This window comes from Streptopelia decaocto, assembly GCF_964273445.1.
Source record: "Streptopelia decaocto genome assembly, chromosome: 20".
Taxonomy (NCBI): Eukaryota; Metazoa; Chordata; class Aves; order Columbiformes; family Columbidae; genus Streptopelia; species Streptopelia decaocto.
The window spans coordinates 5,596,112-5,613,228 of NC_138675.1; the positions used below are offsets into that span (position 1 = coordinate 5,596,112).

The 17,117-nt window shown below is 44.5% G+C and overlaps 2 protein-coding genes across 2 annotated transcripts; one reads left to right on the plus strand and one right to left on the minus strand.

Annotated features, from left to right (window-relative positions):
• Nucleotides 1-1,193: 1,193 nt before the first annotated feature.
• Nucleotides 1,194-11,344, minus strand: SDF4 (stromal cell derived factor 4). Its single transcript, XM_082069699.1, has 7 exons — nucleotides 11,146-11,344; nucleotides 10,446-10,812; nucleotides 7,097-7,233; nucleotides 6,518-6,631; nucleotides 4,873-5,031; nucleotides 3,144-3,319; nucleotides 1,194-2,603 (listed from the first exon to the last, which is right to left on the minus strand). The coding sequence occupies exons 2-7, from the start codon at nucleotides 10,751-10,753 to the stop codon at nucleotides 2,427-2,429; spliced, it is 1,071 nt and encodes a 356-aa protein (XP_081925825.1). The 5' UTR covers nucleotides 10,754-10,812; nucleotides 11,146-11,344; the 3' UTR covers nucleotides 1,194-2,426.
• A 560-nt stretch (nucleotides 11,345-11,904) lies between these two features.
• B3GALT6 (beta-1,3-galactosyltransferase 6) lies at nucleotides 11,905-16,262 on the plus strand. The gene has a single exon (XM_082069740.1). It carries the CDS (start codon nucleotides 12,179-12,181, stop codon nucleotides 13,211-13,213), a length of 1,035 nt encoding a protein of 344 aa, XP_081925866.1. The 5' UTR covers nucleotides 11,905-12,178; the 3' UTR covers nucleotides 13,214-16,262.
• Nucleotides 16,263-17,117: the final 855 nt, after the last annotated feature.

Consider the following 17,117-nt stretch of genomic DNA (forward strand, 5'->3'; position numbering starts at 1 on the left):
CAGTCTCAGTTTCAGCTCAATGTCAGACCACTGCGTCGCCACTGAAGACAAGTGACCCCAAAACAGAGGTTTTGTCACCTCTGCCACTTGCTGGCACAGAAATAAAGGCTTCCAGCAGAGGTGCGCTTTCTGAAAGCAAAAGCTGCAATATTCACATACCAGACACTGACTACTTGGTTCCGCAGAAGCACGTTAGCTCTGGAATCCAACGCCCCGGAGGAACCTCACCCAGCTGTGCCAGCCCGCAACAATTCATCTGGGATCGCAATTTTAGATCTTCCAGCTCTAAGAGACTTGAGTGACTCTTACGTAAAGGCCCAAGTAAAAAAGACATCCTACAGTAATCAAAGATGGTTTATTTCTGTTAAAAAACACAGCCAGACCTCCCAGACACAGCAGATCTACAGTCAACTTACATCTAAATGCAAAGGAGGGTTGTTTGGGACAGCAGAACATTCAGAAGCGAATTAACCTGCAGAAATAGTGACTCTGCTCCTTAGGGATCACAGGCAAGTGAGGGTTCCCCTATGGGAAAGGACCTGCAAGAATCTGAGAAAGACTGAGTGCATAGAAAATGCTTTAAGAATTGGTTTTTAAAATAAATAGGACTACGGACAAACTAGAATAGTTTGAACTTCTAAAATTCCAAGACAGGAATAATGTCGTGTACCTCCAGATCTCACCCTGCAGTCCTGACAGCTCTTAGTTAAAATGTGATCCTGATTTCTGGCAAGGAAAAAGAAAACACATTAAGGTGCACAGCTCCATGCATACACTAAAAGTTCAGTTCTCACCGTTGTTCCTCAAGCTTCAGATTCATCAGGCGTGTGGCAGATACCGCAACAACACTACATACTTGAATATTTTTGCAGTTGCTGGCTAAATACTGTGTATTTCTCAAGGGATTCCATGCTCGTGTTATCAGAAAATTAAACTAAGGCTGTGTGTGCATAATCTTTGCCTCTATTGACAGATATATTTCCAAATGTCACCATCATATTTCAGCTGCACTTGCCTTCTAATCATCAGGTGTGACAAGACAGAACTTGCCCACTCAAATTCTAAACTCATTTTAACATGAGATTATCAACTGAATTGATCCCTCTCTTGCAGTTCTTCCAAAAATCATAGAATTCTGAAGAGTTGATATTTTGTCCCACTCACTGACAGACCTAAACCCAGCAATATTTCCAAAGCGTGGAAACAAGTATTTAATGAAAAAAGATTTAAGGGCATAAAAAGACTCTGAGACAAGGCATTCAACAACAAAAAACGAGGGAGAGAGGGAGGGAATACTGGAACAGAAACAGACAACAATACTTATATTTACATTATATTAAGAGAATAAATTTAATCAAATATAACATCTCACTTGCTTTTTCAGGCAACCCTTCAGAAAGAGGGTTTTTTACAGTGAGGATGGAACCGGAGTAAGAAGAAGTTTTCTGGTTTAGCCAGTAGTGGATGTGACCCTTGTGTCGCAAGATGCTTTCAGAGATTACCCCAAACCAGCCGTATTAACGAGCTTTCCAAGTGCTGACTGTACATTGCTCTGGCAAAAGCAGCTCAAAAGCAAAGCCTTCATCATTCATGAGTTCATCAGTGTCATTCATTTGCAGAGAGGCAGGTAATTACACTAGTTTTAACAATGAATTTTAGTTACGTAGTAATCATACACCTGGGTGAATCCCATTGCTCTGTGCAACATATTTAAGTCCTCAAAGAAACCTTCCCTGTTGTTTTAGAATGAAACTGGACTTTTTAAGACAAGCAATCTCGGATCTCTCACATGCCCACTGCAGCAAGCACGGAACCTGTCACACCACAACCAGTTTTCTTTGTCACTTTTACAATAAGTTCTTCCCCACAGCTCCCAACAATAGTTCAGCGATGGAGGGAGAACTTGTATTGAATTACCAACAACACGCAATTATAGTAGTTTGAGATGCATTGAGAAAAAATATGGGAAGATCAGCCAATCAGTCTACGTACAGATATTCTCATGAGGTCAGAACGCCAAGTATTTGAACCGCAATCCCCTTTATTACAAAACCCAACGTCTTTCAGATTTAATTGTGATTTCCACGGGTCAGCAGCTATAAGGGCAGCAAGAAGAGTTAAATAGTTAAGAAGCCTCCATCAAATATAACGAGCCAAAAGCAGCTGAAACTTCAGCTGGATTAACTGTACAAACCATGTAGTCCAGAACCCGCACCATTATTTACGGGCCATTCTTTTTCCCCTCATACCGAAGGCAACAGAGCTGTAGATCCTGCGTATGGACGGAAGGTTTTTTACGTGTAGGACAACACACCGTAGGCATATGACACAGATAGCAGCAAAGGAACTTCCTGTCTGTTTGGGAGTTGGTTTTTGTCTTTTCAAAAGCAAGAAAGTGCTTCGGAGCCCCGGGCAGGAGAGCGGGGTCAGAACTCCTCGTGGACGTTCCGTGCGTAGTCCATAAGTTTGCTGCCTGTGAAGTACTCGCTGTATTTCAGGATCTCCTCCAGCTCCAAGTGATGGTTTTGATTTTCATCTGCTACCGCTATCATTTGTTTCGCTTCATTCAGGGCATTGTATTCATTCATGGGATCCATATATTCCTAAAACAAGAAAGAAGATGATTTTCAGCCACTAAGCACTCATCAGAATTAGGAACCTTAGCTATACGTAAGTCAGCAATTATGAGAGCAACACTTGAAAATAATATTTATTAAAAAAACCCCAAACTAAACCTCTGAAAGACAAGCAATCTCAGCTACTTTCTAGGCCACCGGGGCTCCATGTTTGTTGGCCGTTGGGATTTTTTTTGTTTGCTTTATTTTGGGTTGTTTTTTTTTCTTGAATGAATATATAGGTTGGCAGTTACTCCTGGTGTAACTGAAAGTATGACTCATTGTCTCATTAACCGCGCACCTAATGAAGCCTGTGACTTGCTTTCATGCACTCCAAATCCCTACGAGTGTCTAAGCGACAAAAAACCCTAAAAGCATCCCTGCGAATAACAGTTACACTACGAAAACTCCCCCTCCTTTTTAATAAAAAGCGTAACAACAATCTGCAAAGGCTACAGAACAATAGTACAACTCAAAGTTTTTTAAAGTCGGTTTTAAAAACACTACAAGTATTTAAGGAACACTCACCTCCAGCTCTTCCATTGTGACAATGCCATCGTGGTTGGCATCAATGACCTCCTCAAATTCCTTCCTTCTGTCTTTCACCCAGTCGTCATCAATATCTTGAGCTTGTTGGTTCTCTACAGTTCCAACAGGTAAGGAAATGAACTCTGACAGGGTGAGTTTCTTATCTCCGTCTTGATCTACAACAGGAGTACACAGTAACTGAAAAGGATTTGCTTAATGCCCATTAAAAATGGGAAATTCTTTCATGTCAGAGGTGTCACGGGTACATTTGGTTAGCGGAAAACTCGATGTACTATGGTATACACGATGTGTGTTAACACAATGTATAAACAATGTGTGTTAGAAAACACACAGTCATACACTAATAGGCAAAAAGAATGGTACTGGTCCTGAAAGACACGCCATATGGCAAGCTGGGCTTTTGTTTGTTTCCTTTTTAATTGTTTTCTTACAGCTGCACCCAGCTTTCCCTTGTATTGACATTTGGGTAAATTAACCCCCATAAAAGACATATTTATTAACTAACAACTAGCAAAGTCATAATTATCTTTTTTTTTAATTCAGGTGTTCCAGCAGTTTTAAATATGCATCAGAACTGACTCAACAGAAAAAACCCCGTGTGTACCAATACCTATGAATTTAAAAAAATACATTATTTTCTTAGAAACCTCAACCATTTCTTTCCACTTTGATGACTGTATGTCACAATTCTTACACAGTTGCTGTACCGGGGAAGTACAAAGCAATTAATGCCCTCCTCACGGAACATTAACATATTTTATCATATTTTACTATTAATCACAGAATCCCAGAATGTCAGAGGTTGGAAGGGCCCTGGAAAGCTCATCCAGTGCAATCCCCCCATGGAGCAGGAACACCCAGCTGAGGTTACACAGGAAGGTGTCCAGGCGGGTTGGAATGTCTGCAGAGGAGGAGACTCCACAACCCCCCTGGGCAGCCTGGGCCAGGCTCTGCCACCCTCACCGGGAAGAAGTTTCTTCTCAGATTTAAGTGGAACCTCCTGTGTTCCAGTTTGAACCCATTACCCCTTGTCCTATCACTGGTTGTCACCGAGAAGAGCCTGGCTCCATCCTGCTGACACTCACCCTTTAGATACCTGTAACCATGAATGAGGTCCCCCCTCAGTCTCCTCTTGTCCAGCTCCAGAGCCCCAGCTCCCTCAGCCTTTCCTCACACGGGAGATGCTCCACTCCCTTCAGCATCTTGGTTGCCCTGCGCTGGACTCTCTCCAGCAGTTCCCTGTCCTGCTGGAACTGAGGGGCCACAACTGGACACCATATTCCAGGTGTGGTCTCCCCAGGGCAGAGCAGAGGGGCAGGAGAACCTCTCTGACCTACTGACCACCCCCCTTCTAATAATCAAACCTTTTCTACCATTGCTACAGCGACCCTGCAATGCACTTCAGTGTGAAGCAGCGTCAGGTGTTGGATTCAGAATATCTTTCTCACATACAATTTTCTGCTGTTCATTTAACAATCAGACACTAAATTTAGTCTTGAGAGGCGCACAGACAACTCCGCAGAGATTCCAGCATTTGCACTAACAAACTGGTTTTTTCTTACTGATCACACTAGAAGGTGTGTAGAACAGAGCAAGTAAGATGCGCCAAAATTTCAGACAACGACAGTGCAATGACCTGACAATGTCAACCCAACAAAATGGTTCGGCAGTAAACCACAGCCAAGAAACACATTTTCAAATGGCATACCCAAATCGCGGATGATTTCTTTCACCATGAACTTCAGCATCCCCCTACTATGCTCTGGATGAAGAAAGGACAAGAATTCTTCTTCATTCAACAGGGAATCAGGAGGTGGGTTGTCAGCTTGGTACCACCGATCCTTCAGGTTATCTAAAACTTCCTGTGCTAGAAATTTAAGAAAAACATTTAAGCTCTCATGTTCAACCTATTTAAAGTTCTTAAAAGATACCTTCCCCTGTTACTCAACTGTTTAAACAAGGGTGACCCATGGATCTGCTATTTTAAAGTCCAGCTCCCAGGGAAAGCAGGTGCGGAGGGGAACCAAACCGCTATTAGTTTCACCTAGTTTGTGCTGCAACATTAGGAAATATCCTTTAACCAAACAACTGAACTGAGATGAGGAAATGAAAATAAAGATAATATATTTATTTAATAAACTGTCTTAAACAGCTCCTGTAAGCTTCTGGTTGCTGAGTTACCAGGAGAAGAAACCAAACCCAGGGTCACATCTACACTTCTGAACTGCCAGTTGCAATGATGAGTTAAGTCTTCGGAGAACGTTTGTTTGTGAAGAGTAAAGAAATCCTCCAGAGTCCTCATATGAATCTCAGGGCAATCTGCAAATGCTAATGTAAGTCTGCAAATGCCAATGTTTAGTTACACCAAGGACACAAATAAATGGAGAAGAAATCATTTGCTTATGTTTTTGCAGTGTAGCCACCCCCAAATGTTGGAAGCCACAGGTCAATCTCCCTTTGCCTTCCCTTCTTACTCAGTTTTACATGAAACTCAACTGTCACCAGTTGAAACCATCGTTGTCTGTGTAAGTTAAATAAAGTCGTGTCCCTAGTTTTGGCCAAACTGCAATGTGCTTCTGTGCAAGACTCAGAACATGCCCAAAGATCCGCACATTCAGTTGTGTTTTATTATACAGACCGAAAAAGAGCATTTTGACACTGCATTGGGGTATGAACATGAGTTGTGCCTCTCATCCTCAGGAAGCGGTAGATAACTAATTTGATTTTCCCAAACAAGGCTTGGTACCTAGGTAGAAAAACTATTCTGTACACACTTCCCTTATTCAGCAAATCTTTTATCTGATGAGCATTCCCGTAAACTGCAGTTAACCACACCGCCATCCAACACCCTGCACAGGTGTTTTCCCTGCCAGAAAACTCAAAGACACATTTGCATTTTAGTTGCTTTTCGATAAACGGAAAATGTAACATAACCTACTTTTAAATGACTAATTCCTGCAAGGAAAGGCAAAGGCTTCACGTTTTACTTAACAGTAAATTTAAACACTCTGGAGGGGGGAAGAGGGGAGATTACTGTCTGGACTTGCCGTGTTTACACCAAGCCAGATTCAAATGAAGGTTTCAAAAGTAACACGGAAGAAATGATCAATCTCACTAACCTAAGGAATTAATCTCTCTAGAGAGAACTTAAATGCAACATGAAACAATTGTTAGGCAACCATCTGCTATTAACTTTTAACACACTTTGCAGTGCCCAAGCACGCACCTATTCAAACAACAGTGGTAGCACACACACCCCTCCTCGATTTTTTTCTTATATTAAGAACAGTTTCGACTTTCAGGTTTTAGGAAAGTAAAAGAAAAGCCAACACACGCCAACAGTCTGCACTTACTTTCTTCATCTATTTTCAGCTCTTCGTTGTTTTTTATCTTCTCTGCGACCTCTTTTTCATTAAATCCCTTACTCGCCAAAAATTTAATTTTATATTCATCCCAGGACACATGGCCTGTAAGAAAGAGCAACATCTCAGCCACGACAGAGTATGCTTAACGACAAACCTTGGGTCACGTTAATTAAAACGGTACGTGCTAAAATCTTTTAGTTTAACACTATAACCATCACACTAAGCTTTATGAACGTCAATATGAGAACTATCACCCAATTCACTTTTATATGTCACTTTAGCCCAGATAAGCCTTGTGAAAATGTCGCTGTCCCCATCCCAACCCTGGTAGAGCCACTTGTTACAATTTCCTCTGACTGCAAGGAAATAATGGATACAGAACTACAAAGCTGACCAGAGCACAACACTTCTTTGCTCTTTTGTCTTCTGTATGGATCAAACCTGTCGTGATTACACACACCCCAAAGGAATGTGGATCTCGTCACAGCACATCCAAAGAGCAGCCAGTAGGTTTGGCAAATACCCAGTTTAGACGCCATCAGGAGACGGAGGAATTGTTCATCTTACCATCGCCATCGGGGTCCACAGCTCGGAAGTGCATTTTATTCTCTTCCACAGCTTCCTGGAAATGTTCATCTGTCTTTTCCATGATCCAGCGCTGCATCTCTTTAGCACCTATCTTTTTATCATTATTTACATCCACCCTATGGATGAAGAGCAAAAAAAGGATTAGATTCGAGGATCGAGGTCAGGGGGACGTGTGGTATATTTTTCAGCTTCTCAACTGATTATTCAAAAATAACAAACATGGGTTGCTACAGAAAAGAGTGAATTTATAACCCTCTGTGAGAAGTAGTACATTCATTGAACTAAAGAGTAAACAAGTTAGTGATTTATTCCGTAATTAAATTTAAGTAACTACAATATCTAGGTTACTACTCAGTGAAAAACATTCAGCTGTGCTTCACTTTGCTGGAACTCATTGCAATATTATGTTTTGGAGTAACTTTTTAAAGCAGAGGAAACCATGAGTACATCACTCATGGCCCATCAGCTCATTTCCCCCGGGTTCGGGAACTGCCGGCTGCTGCAGACTTTCACTACTTAGAAAAATGTCTTCTCCAACATCCTCTCAAACCATGAACCCCCTCTCAGTTTCTCTCTTCAAATCCTTTTTACCTTGACCTTCCCAGGTCTCTGCAGTTACAGACGAGCCGCCTCCCTGTGTCTGTCTAGATCGTATCACAACTGTCACGACCACTGAAAACATAATGTCAATACCCTTGGTGCAAAGACACTCCAACTATTTAATACTTTGACTGTTGTACTTGTAAGCAGAAAAAAAAACAACCTTGATCTCTGGTAACACATTACAGCTGATAGTTTTTAATTCTTAACACATTTAGAAGTTCTGCACATGCATTTGTTCCCCAGCAGGTTTGAGTTACCAGGCTCACTCTGCTTTGTCAAAGGATGTTTGTACTCAGTGCTATTGAGCTTCAGAATTAAACTTTCTCTACCTGATTAAAATTAGCAGCAAGTGTCCAATCTGACAATCCACTGTTCTCCCTGACGAACCACAAATACTGCTTTTGTGTATTAAGATACACCACCAAAGCATCAACCCTATTAATGCTTATTTCATTAAAAAAGTTAATATAAAAATTACACTTGAAGAACAAACACAAAACCAAAACCATGACACTTTCGGGGGTTTTTTGAGCATATCATTAAGTATTTATTCAAAAAAAGATAAAACACTATTTAAAACTGAAAAGACATCACTAACGTTTGAGGAGGGAAGATTCTATTTAAAGCACACCAAACGCACTCTTGTTCAGTTAAAAGAAAACACAACAAAGAAAATAACAACAGAAACCCCCAGCTCAGTTCTGGCTTTTTTATCTGTTAGCATCACTGCCTTAACAGCACTGAAGTGTTAGCATTGAAACTCAAATTATTAAATATGTGATTTGCCTTTAAATGTCAGCTAAATGTTAAAAGCTTAAGCCAAATAACAACCTCAGCACCTGATCTTCTGCAACATTTCGCTATATTAAGAAATGCAGCATTAGTGGTTTTAAATATTGTATCACATCTTTCCACGTACACACGCACGGTATCAGCAATTTTTCAGTATCAATGGCACGACCAGTAAAACGGTCACGTGGCCCCAGGTGAAAATACGTGGGGTTTGAGATGGAACAGGTGCTGCCAAAATCGAGAAGGGAAAACGAAGCATTTTCCCCTTCAACATTTAACATTCTGGTTTCCTTAGATCAAAGCGAGCCAAGTTACTATTTCCAAGCAGTACTTTCCAGCTAAATCACATCGTAACTGGGGAGAAAGGTAAAAACATCCTATTTATTGCCCTTCTAGCTCAGGAAAGTACACATTTGTTCTGTGCTTGAATTTATCAGCTCTGCTCAGGACGCGTAATTTAATTTACAAGACAACGGGCCCTTAGAGGCAGACTGAATTCCAGCATAACCGCCATTGATTTGGCAAAACCCGTGTTACCATAAATACACTCGATGGTTTTCAATATCCTTCCTCCTCCTTTCCCAGCAACACACACCTACACAACCTGAACTACACCAGACAGCAGACAAATTTGCTTTAGATTCTAGGAAAATTTGAACTATTTAAATGGGGACTACAGCAAGTGGGGTTTTTTTTTGCAATTAGAAGAAGAAAGGATGCCAAGTAAGCTCCTCTCTCAGACTTTCTTGATCTGAAGATACCTGAGCACTTGCCCTGGGCAGGAAATGAAGACTTCACAAACCGCGACCAGGATTTTCTGCACCGTGCTAAATTTCACAGGGGAAAGTGGAAATACTTGTTAAAACAACTTCTGTAGGCCAGTGAAGAGTGACTTCAGTCACATCCACCTTCTTGCCTAGAAAAACACAGTTTGGGGAGCTTTTCTTCTATGTTTCAACTTTATTTTCAGTAATACTGGATGGTTTTAATTGACTTTTTTATATCATGCGGGCAAGCTGTAAAACCTCAACTGTCATTGATGAAAAACACATCGTGTGTTTTCTTTATGTCTTGAAATAAAATGTTTCCAAAGCATCTGGAAACCTGTGACTTACTCTGGTGTTCAGAGGTTCATGGTATTTATCTCTTCACCCAGCCTTTAAGAGCAGGTCTAGAAAACGACCAAATTCCTCAAAATGCTTTTCTAATCTGATCAGCCAACAGAGTGTAATTTTAAGTAAGTATCTGAGTCAAGTTGATCTTGAATGCAATTGCTTTAAGCCTCCTAAGACAACCCACAAACAGGCAGAAACGGAATTTGCAATTTGTGAAAGACAATTTACTAACCACGAGTTGAACGTTTCCACTAAACATACAGCAATAAAGAAAATGAAACCTTCTAAGCATAATCTTAATATCTGTATGTATTCCAGCAATGAAGTGGTCTGCATAGCAGACATAATAATAAAGGAGTCTACTCTAAATGAAATATACACTCTGGTTTGTCTATTCCTTTAGCTGCCTCTACTCAGAACACCAGAAAAAAAAGCCCATGTCCTTATTGATATTTTTCCCTGTTAATGAAAAGCTTGCAGAACAAAAGCTTTGTTAAGCCTTCTCATTTTACCTCAAGCATATGTGCATCCCCACACCATCACCGGCATTAAGAGCAGCAATGTAATTTAAGCTGTTCTAACAGAATTAATCCTTAGATACAAAAACGAAACTAAAGCAAATTCTGCCACCTTGTGTCCAAAAAGTATGGCTGGATTTGGACTTCCATCCTATTTACTGACCTCCAAACATCTGACAGTTTATGAGCTGACACAAACCTTATCTAGCTCCTCAGCATTAAACTTTTTAATTATTACAGAAAAAAAAACGTGCAAATTTTACTCTGAAATCAGAGAAAGGGGCTGTCCTCTTAACTTACTTTGAAAAGATGACCATGAGCTTCTTCCTGTTTTTTCTGGGTTCTGAATCTTCCTCAAACTCTTCCATCTCTTTGCCCAGAAAAACCTCCTGATGGAATTCTTTGTTAAGGTGTCCGTCCATCTCCATCTTGACCCCGTTCAAGTGATCCGGGGGCAAGATCTCGTTCTCATCTTTACTGTCAGCTGCCTTTTCTTTGAGGGCTGAATTATTTGCGGGCCTCGCATAAACATCCATGAGGAGAAACACAAACAGAAGGGACAAGTACAGAGACCCCAAACCGCAGAGGAAGGCCTGTCTTGACATCATTTTTTCCCTTTTTATTCAAAGTGTCAGCTGATTAAGTTGCTGTGAATGGATTAAATGACCTAAAAAGGAGAAAGCACACGCAAGTTAAACTCTAGAACTTTATGCCACTAATAAAACATCTCCTAAAAGTCACAACCTACACAGACACAGGAGTATTTGTGGTGAAAGAGTAAAAAAGCCTGATAAATAATAAACACAAAAGAGTAAGTTTCCAGCCTGCACAGCTGTAGCCTCTTTCTAACGCTTTGAAAGACAAGATGCTTTAAATGGCCTAGTTCTGCTCTGGAAACGCTCTTCAGGCGTCACGGCAGGAGATGAGAACTGAAACCCAAACGCCCAAACACTCACTGAGAGCCCGACCCAGCGCTCCAGGACAGGCCGCACTCACTCACCGACAGCCCCGGGGCGCTCGCTATGCCCCTTCCCTGCGGAACCGGAGGACAGAGCCCCTGAGAACGGTGACCGGCCGCCGGGAGGCCCGTCCGGGCCTCGCTGTCCCTCACAGACCCGACCCCGGACCCGCTCCCGCCGCGCAGGAACCGGCGGAGGGAGGACAGGAACCGGGCGAGCGCGGCGGAGGAAGTGCGTCACAACGCCGTGCGTGCGTGAGGGGCGCGGAGCGGCCATCTTGGAGTAGGGCAGGGGCATGCGGCAGCCATTTTCCCTCCCAGCGGGTCCTGGCAGATCCGTCGCAGCTGCCAGGACCTGGCGGTTGGCGCAACCCGTTAAAAAAGGGAAACTCCGGGTGCTAAAAACGTGAACACGCTTGCGAGCCCCTAAATCCTGCTTTTTGTCCGTAAGACGCCACTAGCAATCCCTATAAAATCACAACAGCGACCGTTTTCCCTATGAAATCACACCACACGGCTGATGCGCTCTACTGTGCCACGAAGAGGCGGCACCAAAACTACCATGAGGCTTGGAGGCACAGCCAGCCGCGGGCCGGCCCTCCCGAGGCTGAAACGGCACCTGTCGCGATTTCCCTTTACCGTGACCCAAAACCGCGACCGGCGCAACACGCCGCGCCCGGAACCAAAATGGCGGCGCTTCGCCCTCGCTGCCCTGCTCTAAGATGGCCGCCGCGAGGCGCCGCCGTGTGCGGTCACGTGGCGCAGGGCGCGGCCCCGCCTCTCCCCGCTTCCCCCACACGGCAGGCGGCGAGCGGAGCGGCGGGACCCACCGGGCCCACGGCGGAGGCCCAGCAGGTAGGCAGGGAGCCGCTCTTCCTCCCGCCCCAAGCCGCTTCCCCGAGGAGAAGGGAGAAAAAAGTCTGGGAGGAGACATGAAACCACCTCTGAGGGACGGCGAAGCGCGGTGAGGGCTTCCCGCAGGAATCTTGACCCCTCTCGGCGGCCGTACGCCGTTCCCGCCTAAAGCTGCGGTGGGCGGGCCGAGGCCTCCTCGCCCCGCCGAGGCCCCGCGGCCATGAAGCTGCTGCGCCTGTTGTGCCGCCACAAGACGGCCCTGGGCCTGGGCGGCCTCTCGCTGTTCGGCGCCGTCCTGCTCTACCTGGCCAAGTGCACCTCGGAGGGGCTGCGGCCGCTGCCCGCGCCCCGCGGGCTCCCGCACCAGCAGCCCGCGGTCCCGCCGCCCCGCGGGCCGCACCCCCCGGCCGCCCCGCCGCCTTCCCCTGAGGAAACCGCCTTCCTGGCCGTGCTGGTCACCAGCGGGCCCAAGTACAGCGAGCGGCGCAGCATCATCCGCAGCACCTGGCTGTCGGCCGCCGGCCGCCCTCCTCACGACGGCGTCTGGAGCCGCTTCGTGGTGGGCACGGGCGGGCTGGGCGCGGAGGAGCTGCGGAGCCTGGAGCTGGAGCAGAGCCGGCACAGGGACCTCCTGCTGCTGCCCGAGCTGCGCGACTCCTACGAGAACCTGACCGCCAAAGTGCTGGCTGCCTACGTCTGGCTGGATCAACACCTGGACTTCCAGTTCGCCCTCAAAGCCGACGACGACACCTTCGTGCGCTTGGATGTGCTGGTGGAGGAGCTGAGGGCCAAGGAGCCGCGGCGCCTCTACTGGGGCTTCTTCTCCGGCCGCGGCCGAGTGAAATCCGGCGGCAAGTGGAAAGAGAGCGCCTGGGTGCTCTGTGACTACTACCTGCCCTACGCCCTGGGCGGCGGGTACGTGATTTCCGCAGATCTGGTGCGCTATTTGCGCCTCAGCAGGGACTACCTGAACATGTGGCAGAGCGAAGATGTGTCCCTGGGGGTCTGGCTGGCCCCCATCGACGTGAAGAGGGTGCACGACCCTCGTTTCGACACCGAGTACAAGTCCCGAGGGTGCAACAATAAGTACATAGTAACTCATAAGCAAAGCATCGAGGACATGCTGGAAAAGCACCAGACGCTGGCTAAAGAAGGAAAGCTCTGTAAGGAGGAGGTTAAGCTCAGGCTTTCCTACATGTACGACTGGGGAGTGCCTCCTTCACAGTGCTGCCAGAGGAAGGATGGAATCCCCTGAAAGGCCGGGGAAAAGGCAGAATGTTGGTGGACGCTGTGAGCTCGGTTACTGTTACTTGGGGAGAATCCCAGTAGCAAGGGCTTCAAAGTTATTCAAAAAGATTTTGCACGATTCGTTACGTCATGATCAATGAAACCCTGAAACTCCTAAGAGCTGCTGACGCGGGATGATGTAGAGATGCTTAAAAAAAAAAGTGACAAAAAGCAAGGAAAGGCTCATATGGCAGGATAACATGTTGCAAAATATGGATAGTAGAGGAAATTTGGGGGAGATAACTTGGATGAAAAGTTGCTGGAAGATCTTTAACAGATTCCAAGATTTATTCTGCTAGAGATCGCAGCAGGCCTTTATGGTGGGGCAGATTGTGAAACCAGCATTTGCTGTTTATTTCTTGGCAAGGAAAAAGTGTTGGTTTGGCAAGGTCTGAAGGTTCTGGCGGGGCTGCAAATGAGCCGCTGTTGCGGGTGGGAGCAGGTGCCTGGTTATTGACACCGGTGGTCAAGTGAAGGGAAGAATTTTACCTGGATATTCGTGTTAAGGGAGGGAGAGTCAGTCTGTTCTCTGGCGAGTGCTCCAGTTCACGAGAACGAAATTATTACCTTCTGTTTAACTCATCTCTAGGATTTTTCCTGTTTTCAGGACATAATGTATATAAAATATCCGGCAGCTATGGAGTAAGTCTGGATTTAGAAAGGTGAATAAGCTACAGTATTTGGGAGATATAGAATATGTTATTTTGGAGGCAGATTGTTACACTACAAAGTGAGCCTGCAGCTGCTGTGCAGAGGTGTCCCCCTCAAATTCCTGTCTGAAGAGAACTTTGTCTCTCTGTTCAGGAGCTACATTGTGATTTAAGGAGATTTAATCCCCCAGCAGTCACTGAGATCCCCAAAGCTGAACTGTGCGGGTTCCTCCTCTCCAACTGCAGCTCAGAGCGGAACTAAAACTCATTTTACAGGAGATGTAAGTTAATTGCTCAAGTGATATGTCAATGAATGTCCCTTAATCCTGACTACACTACAAATAACTCCAGTTCTGACAGAGCTTGTCGGCAACAGGTTAATACTGAACAGTAAACACAGGCAGGACATCCTTGGCTATAGAATGGGTGACTTAGACAATTTCATTGCATTATTTATCTTCAAACCTTTAGGTAAGACTATAACTCAAATGCTTTTAAATGGCAGCTGCTCTAATACACAGAAATACTTTTTTCCCAGTGTTAATACAGAGCTACTGACTTCCAGAAACCTTTGTCAGCTACGGATCTTGCGGTAGAAGCAGAGTTTTTGCTTTTATGCCTGAAGGGCATTGTTAATTCTCAGTTTTACTGTGTGTTGCACACTGCACTTTCATACCATTTCATTCCGTCCCTCCCACCTGCAGGAACAGACTCATTGCAAAGACAAAAATAAAGAAGAGGTGCCAATGTCTCGGTATTTTTGCTTCTTAAATTAGCCAGTTAGCAGTACATACCAAAGGAGTCGAGTGTTTTCTGTTATTCTTCTCTTGTTTTGATTAATTTATTGAGGATTAGGAAAAGTCTTCTGCAGAGGATGATAATTCTCCACGTTGAAGTTGTGAACAAATCTAAAACCAAGGAAGATACTGAAAAAAATGAGTTATTTTAGCATGTGTCCATTCCAACGCACGCTTATGTATCAACAGATAAGCAGATGCTCTTTTCAGCAAGGTCTACTATTCCAGAACAAGAATTTAACAAGATTACAGGAAATTTAAATTGATTTTAGCATTTTAAAAACCCATCTCTTTGCCATTTGGGGTTCACTAGTATTGTGTGTGTATATATGTGATTACATGCTTGTAATGTATTTATTTATAATTATTGAAAATGTATTATGTATAGGAAAAATAAGATAGTTCAATGTCATTTTGAATTTGTTTGAGAAGGTTCTGTAACATCCATGATTATGTATCAAGCAGAGCTTGGATTTCTGGGCGTACAAGCCGTTATTTAAGGTACTGCAGATCAAACCTCCGCTTTGTGTCTCTCAAGCTGGTAAGAATTTGCTTCTTATCCGTTTTATCAATAACTGCGTTCATGGAAATCGTTTACAACGCCGACTTGGACTCTCCGTACCCACAACTCCCATCCTCGCCCCCAAAAAAGCGTTTTTCCTTGCTGGCAACATCAACAGCGGCAAAATGCTGGATCCCCCTTTGATATTTGACCCCGTGGAAAACGTTTGTGTACAAATACTTGATAATTAAGCAATTCTCTTGATTAATTTCTCATACAAGTGTCGGGAAGAGACTGGAAACCCTGGAATTCAGAGCCAAAGGGCCCGGTGCCCACCAGGGTCCGACACGAGATGGAGTTGGGAAGTGATGGTGACTGCTCAGAATTCCTCGTACCTGGATGTTGCTTCATTAAACCCTTTTTCTTGGAGGTTCCCCATGTTTTGCCCGTGTTGCAAAACAAATTAACATGGAAGACTTGACAGATTCGAGTCCTTCGGTGAATGATTTTAGTTTTCTTGGCAGACGTCCCCTTCCTGCAAACACAGCGCTTAGATCTCAATCCTTGTTAATTGAGGAATTCCACAAAAATAAAAGGTTTTAAGACTTTTTTTCATATTGTAAGAGCAAATGGAATCATTTAGGAGAGCAGACATCCCATATGTTGTGTGGAAAAGCCTAGAAAAACATTAACGAGCACAGGATTATTTTTATTTTCTATTTTACTAGAAAGAACTTGCGTGTGAAAGCCTTGTTAATGTTCTGAATAATTGTGAAAGTGTATTCCAGGAGTGAGTCACTAAAGTTTTAGAACTTAACATTTCCAGCCAAATTTCATTTTCAAGTCCATTTTGTCTAAAGCAAAATATAAAGCCCATTTTGAACAACGTACAGATTTAAGTGTTTTAAAAGCAGGAATTGAAGGCTGGTTTTTGTAGCTTCTCAGGACTAGGTTCTGTATTTCCTGACGTCATCTCACTAGCTTATGATGGTTTTGTACTTGAAAACTATGGTGTCATCTTTGTCTCTTGAAAAACAATTATATCAGAACAAGAAGTGTTATTGTATCCACTCTTAGCGATATGTTGAGCTTCTTTCTTTAACAGTGTTTCTGCCGATTTCCAATCTTTCTCCATTCCGGACTAGCATGGAGTTGATCTGTAACACTACTGCGCTTTGGGGGATTATTTCACAGAATCCCAGAATGTCAGGGGTCGAAGGGCCCTGGAAAGCTCACCCAGTGCAATCCCCCCATGGAGCAGGAACACCCAGCTGAGGTTACACAGGAAGGTGTCCAGGCGGGTTGCAATGTCTGCACAGAAGGAGACTCCACAACCCCCTGGGCAGCCTGGGCCAGGCTCTGCCATCCTCACCATGAAGAAGTTTCTTCTCATATTTAAGTGGAACTTCTTGTGTTCCAGTTTGAACCCATTACCCCTTGTCCTATCACTGGTTGTCACCAGAAGAGCCTGGCTCCATCCTCCTGACACTCACCCTTTACATATCCGTAAACATTAATGAGTCACCCCTCAGTCTCCTCTTGTCCAGCTCCAGAGCTCCCGCTCCCTCATCCCCCGGAGCCTCTCTGAGTGGCACACCAGGGAGTTACTCCACCAGTCGATTTTCCTTTTCACACTCCTTGATGCTCCTCAGTGTCTCAATCTCCTCCTTAAGCTACACAACCATGTAGAGCAGATCCTGCACCTGCTCACCCCTCACACAGCTGGGATGCTGCCATCCTCCCCCGGCAGCAGCAGGCTCTGGCACTCCCTGCAGCCAGAAACCCAAACAGCCACGGTTCGGGGCAGACAGTCCATCTGAGTTGCTACAGTCTTCTTCAGACAAGCTCTGTTTCTGGTCAACACCATGGTCAGCAACAGTATGAGACAGTGGCAATAGGTGAGAGTCTAACTAGTAAAAGGTG

Coding starts and splice junctions, on each gene's coding strand:
- SDF4 (XM_082069699.1), bottom strand. CDS start 10,753: ATGATGTCAAGACAGGCCTTCCTCTGCGGTTTGGGGTCTCTGTACTTG. Junction 6,632..7,096: donor TGTGGACCCCGATGGCGATG/GTAAGATGAACA, acceptor TCTTTCTTACAG/GCCATGTGTCCTGGGATGAA. Junction 3,320..4,872: donor AGAAATCATCCGCGATTTGG/GTATGCCATTTG, acceptor CTCCTGTTGTAG/ATCAAGACGGAGATAAGAAA.
- B3GALT6 (XM_082069740.1), top strand. CDS start 12,179: ATGAAGCTGCTGCGCCTGTTGTGCCGCCACAAGACGGCCCTGGGCCTG.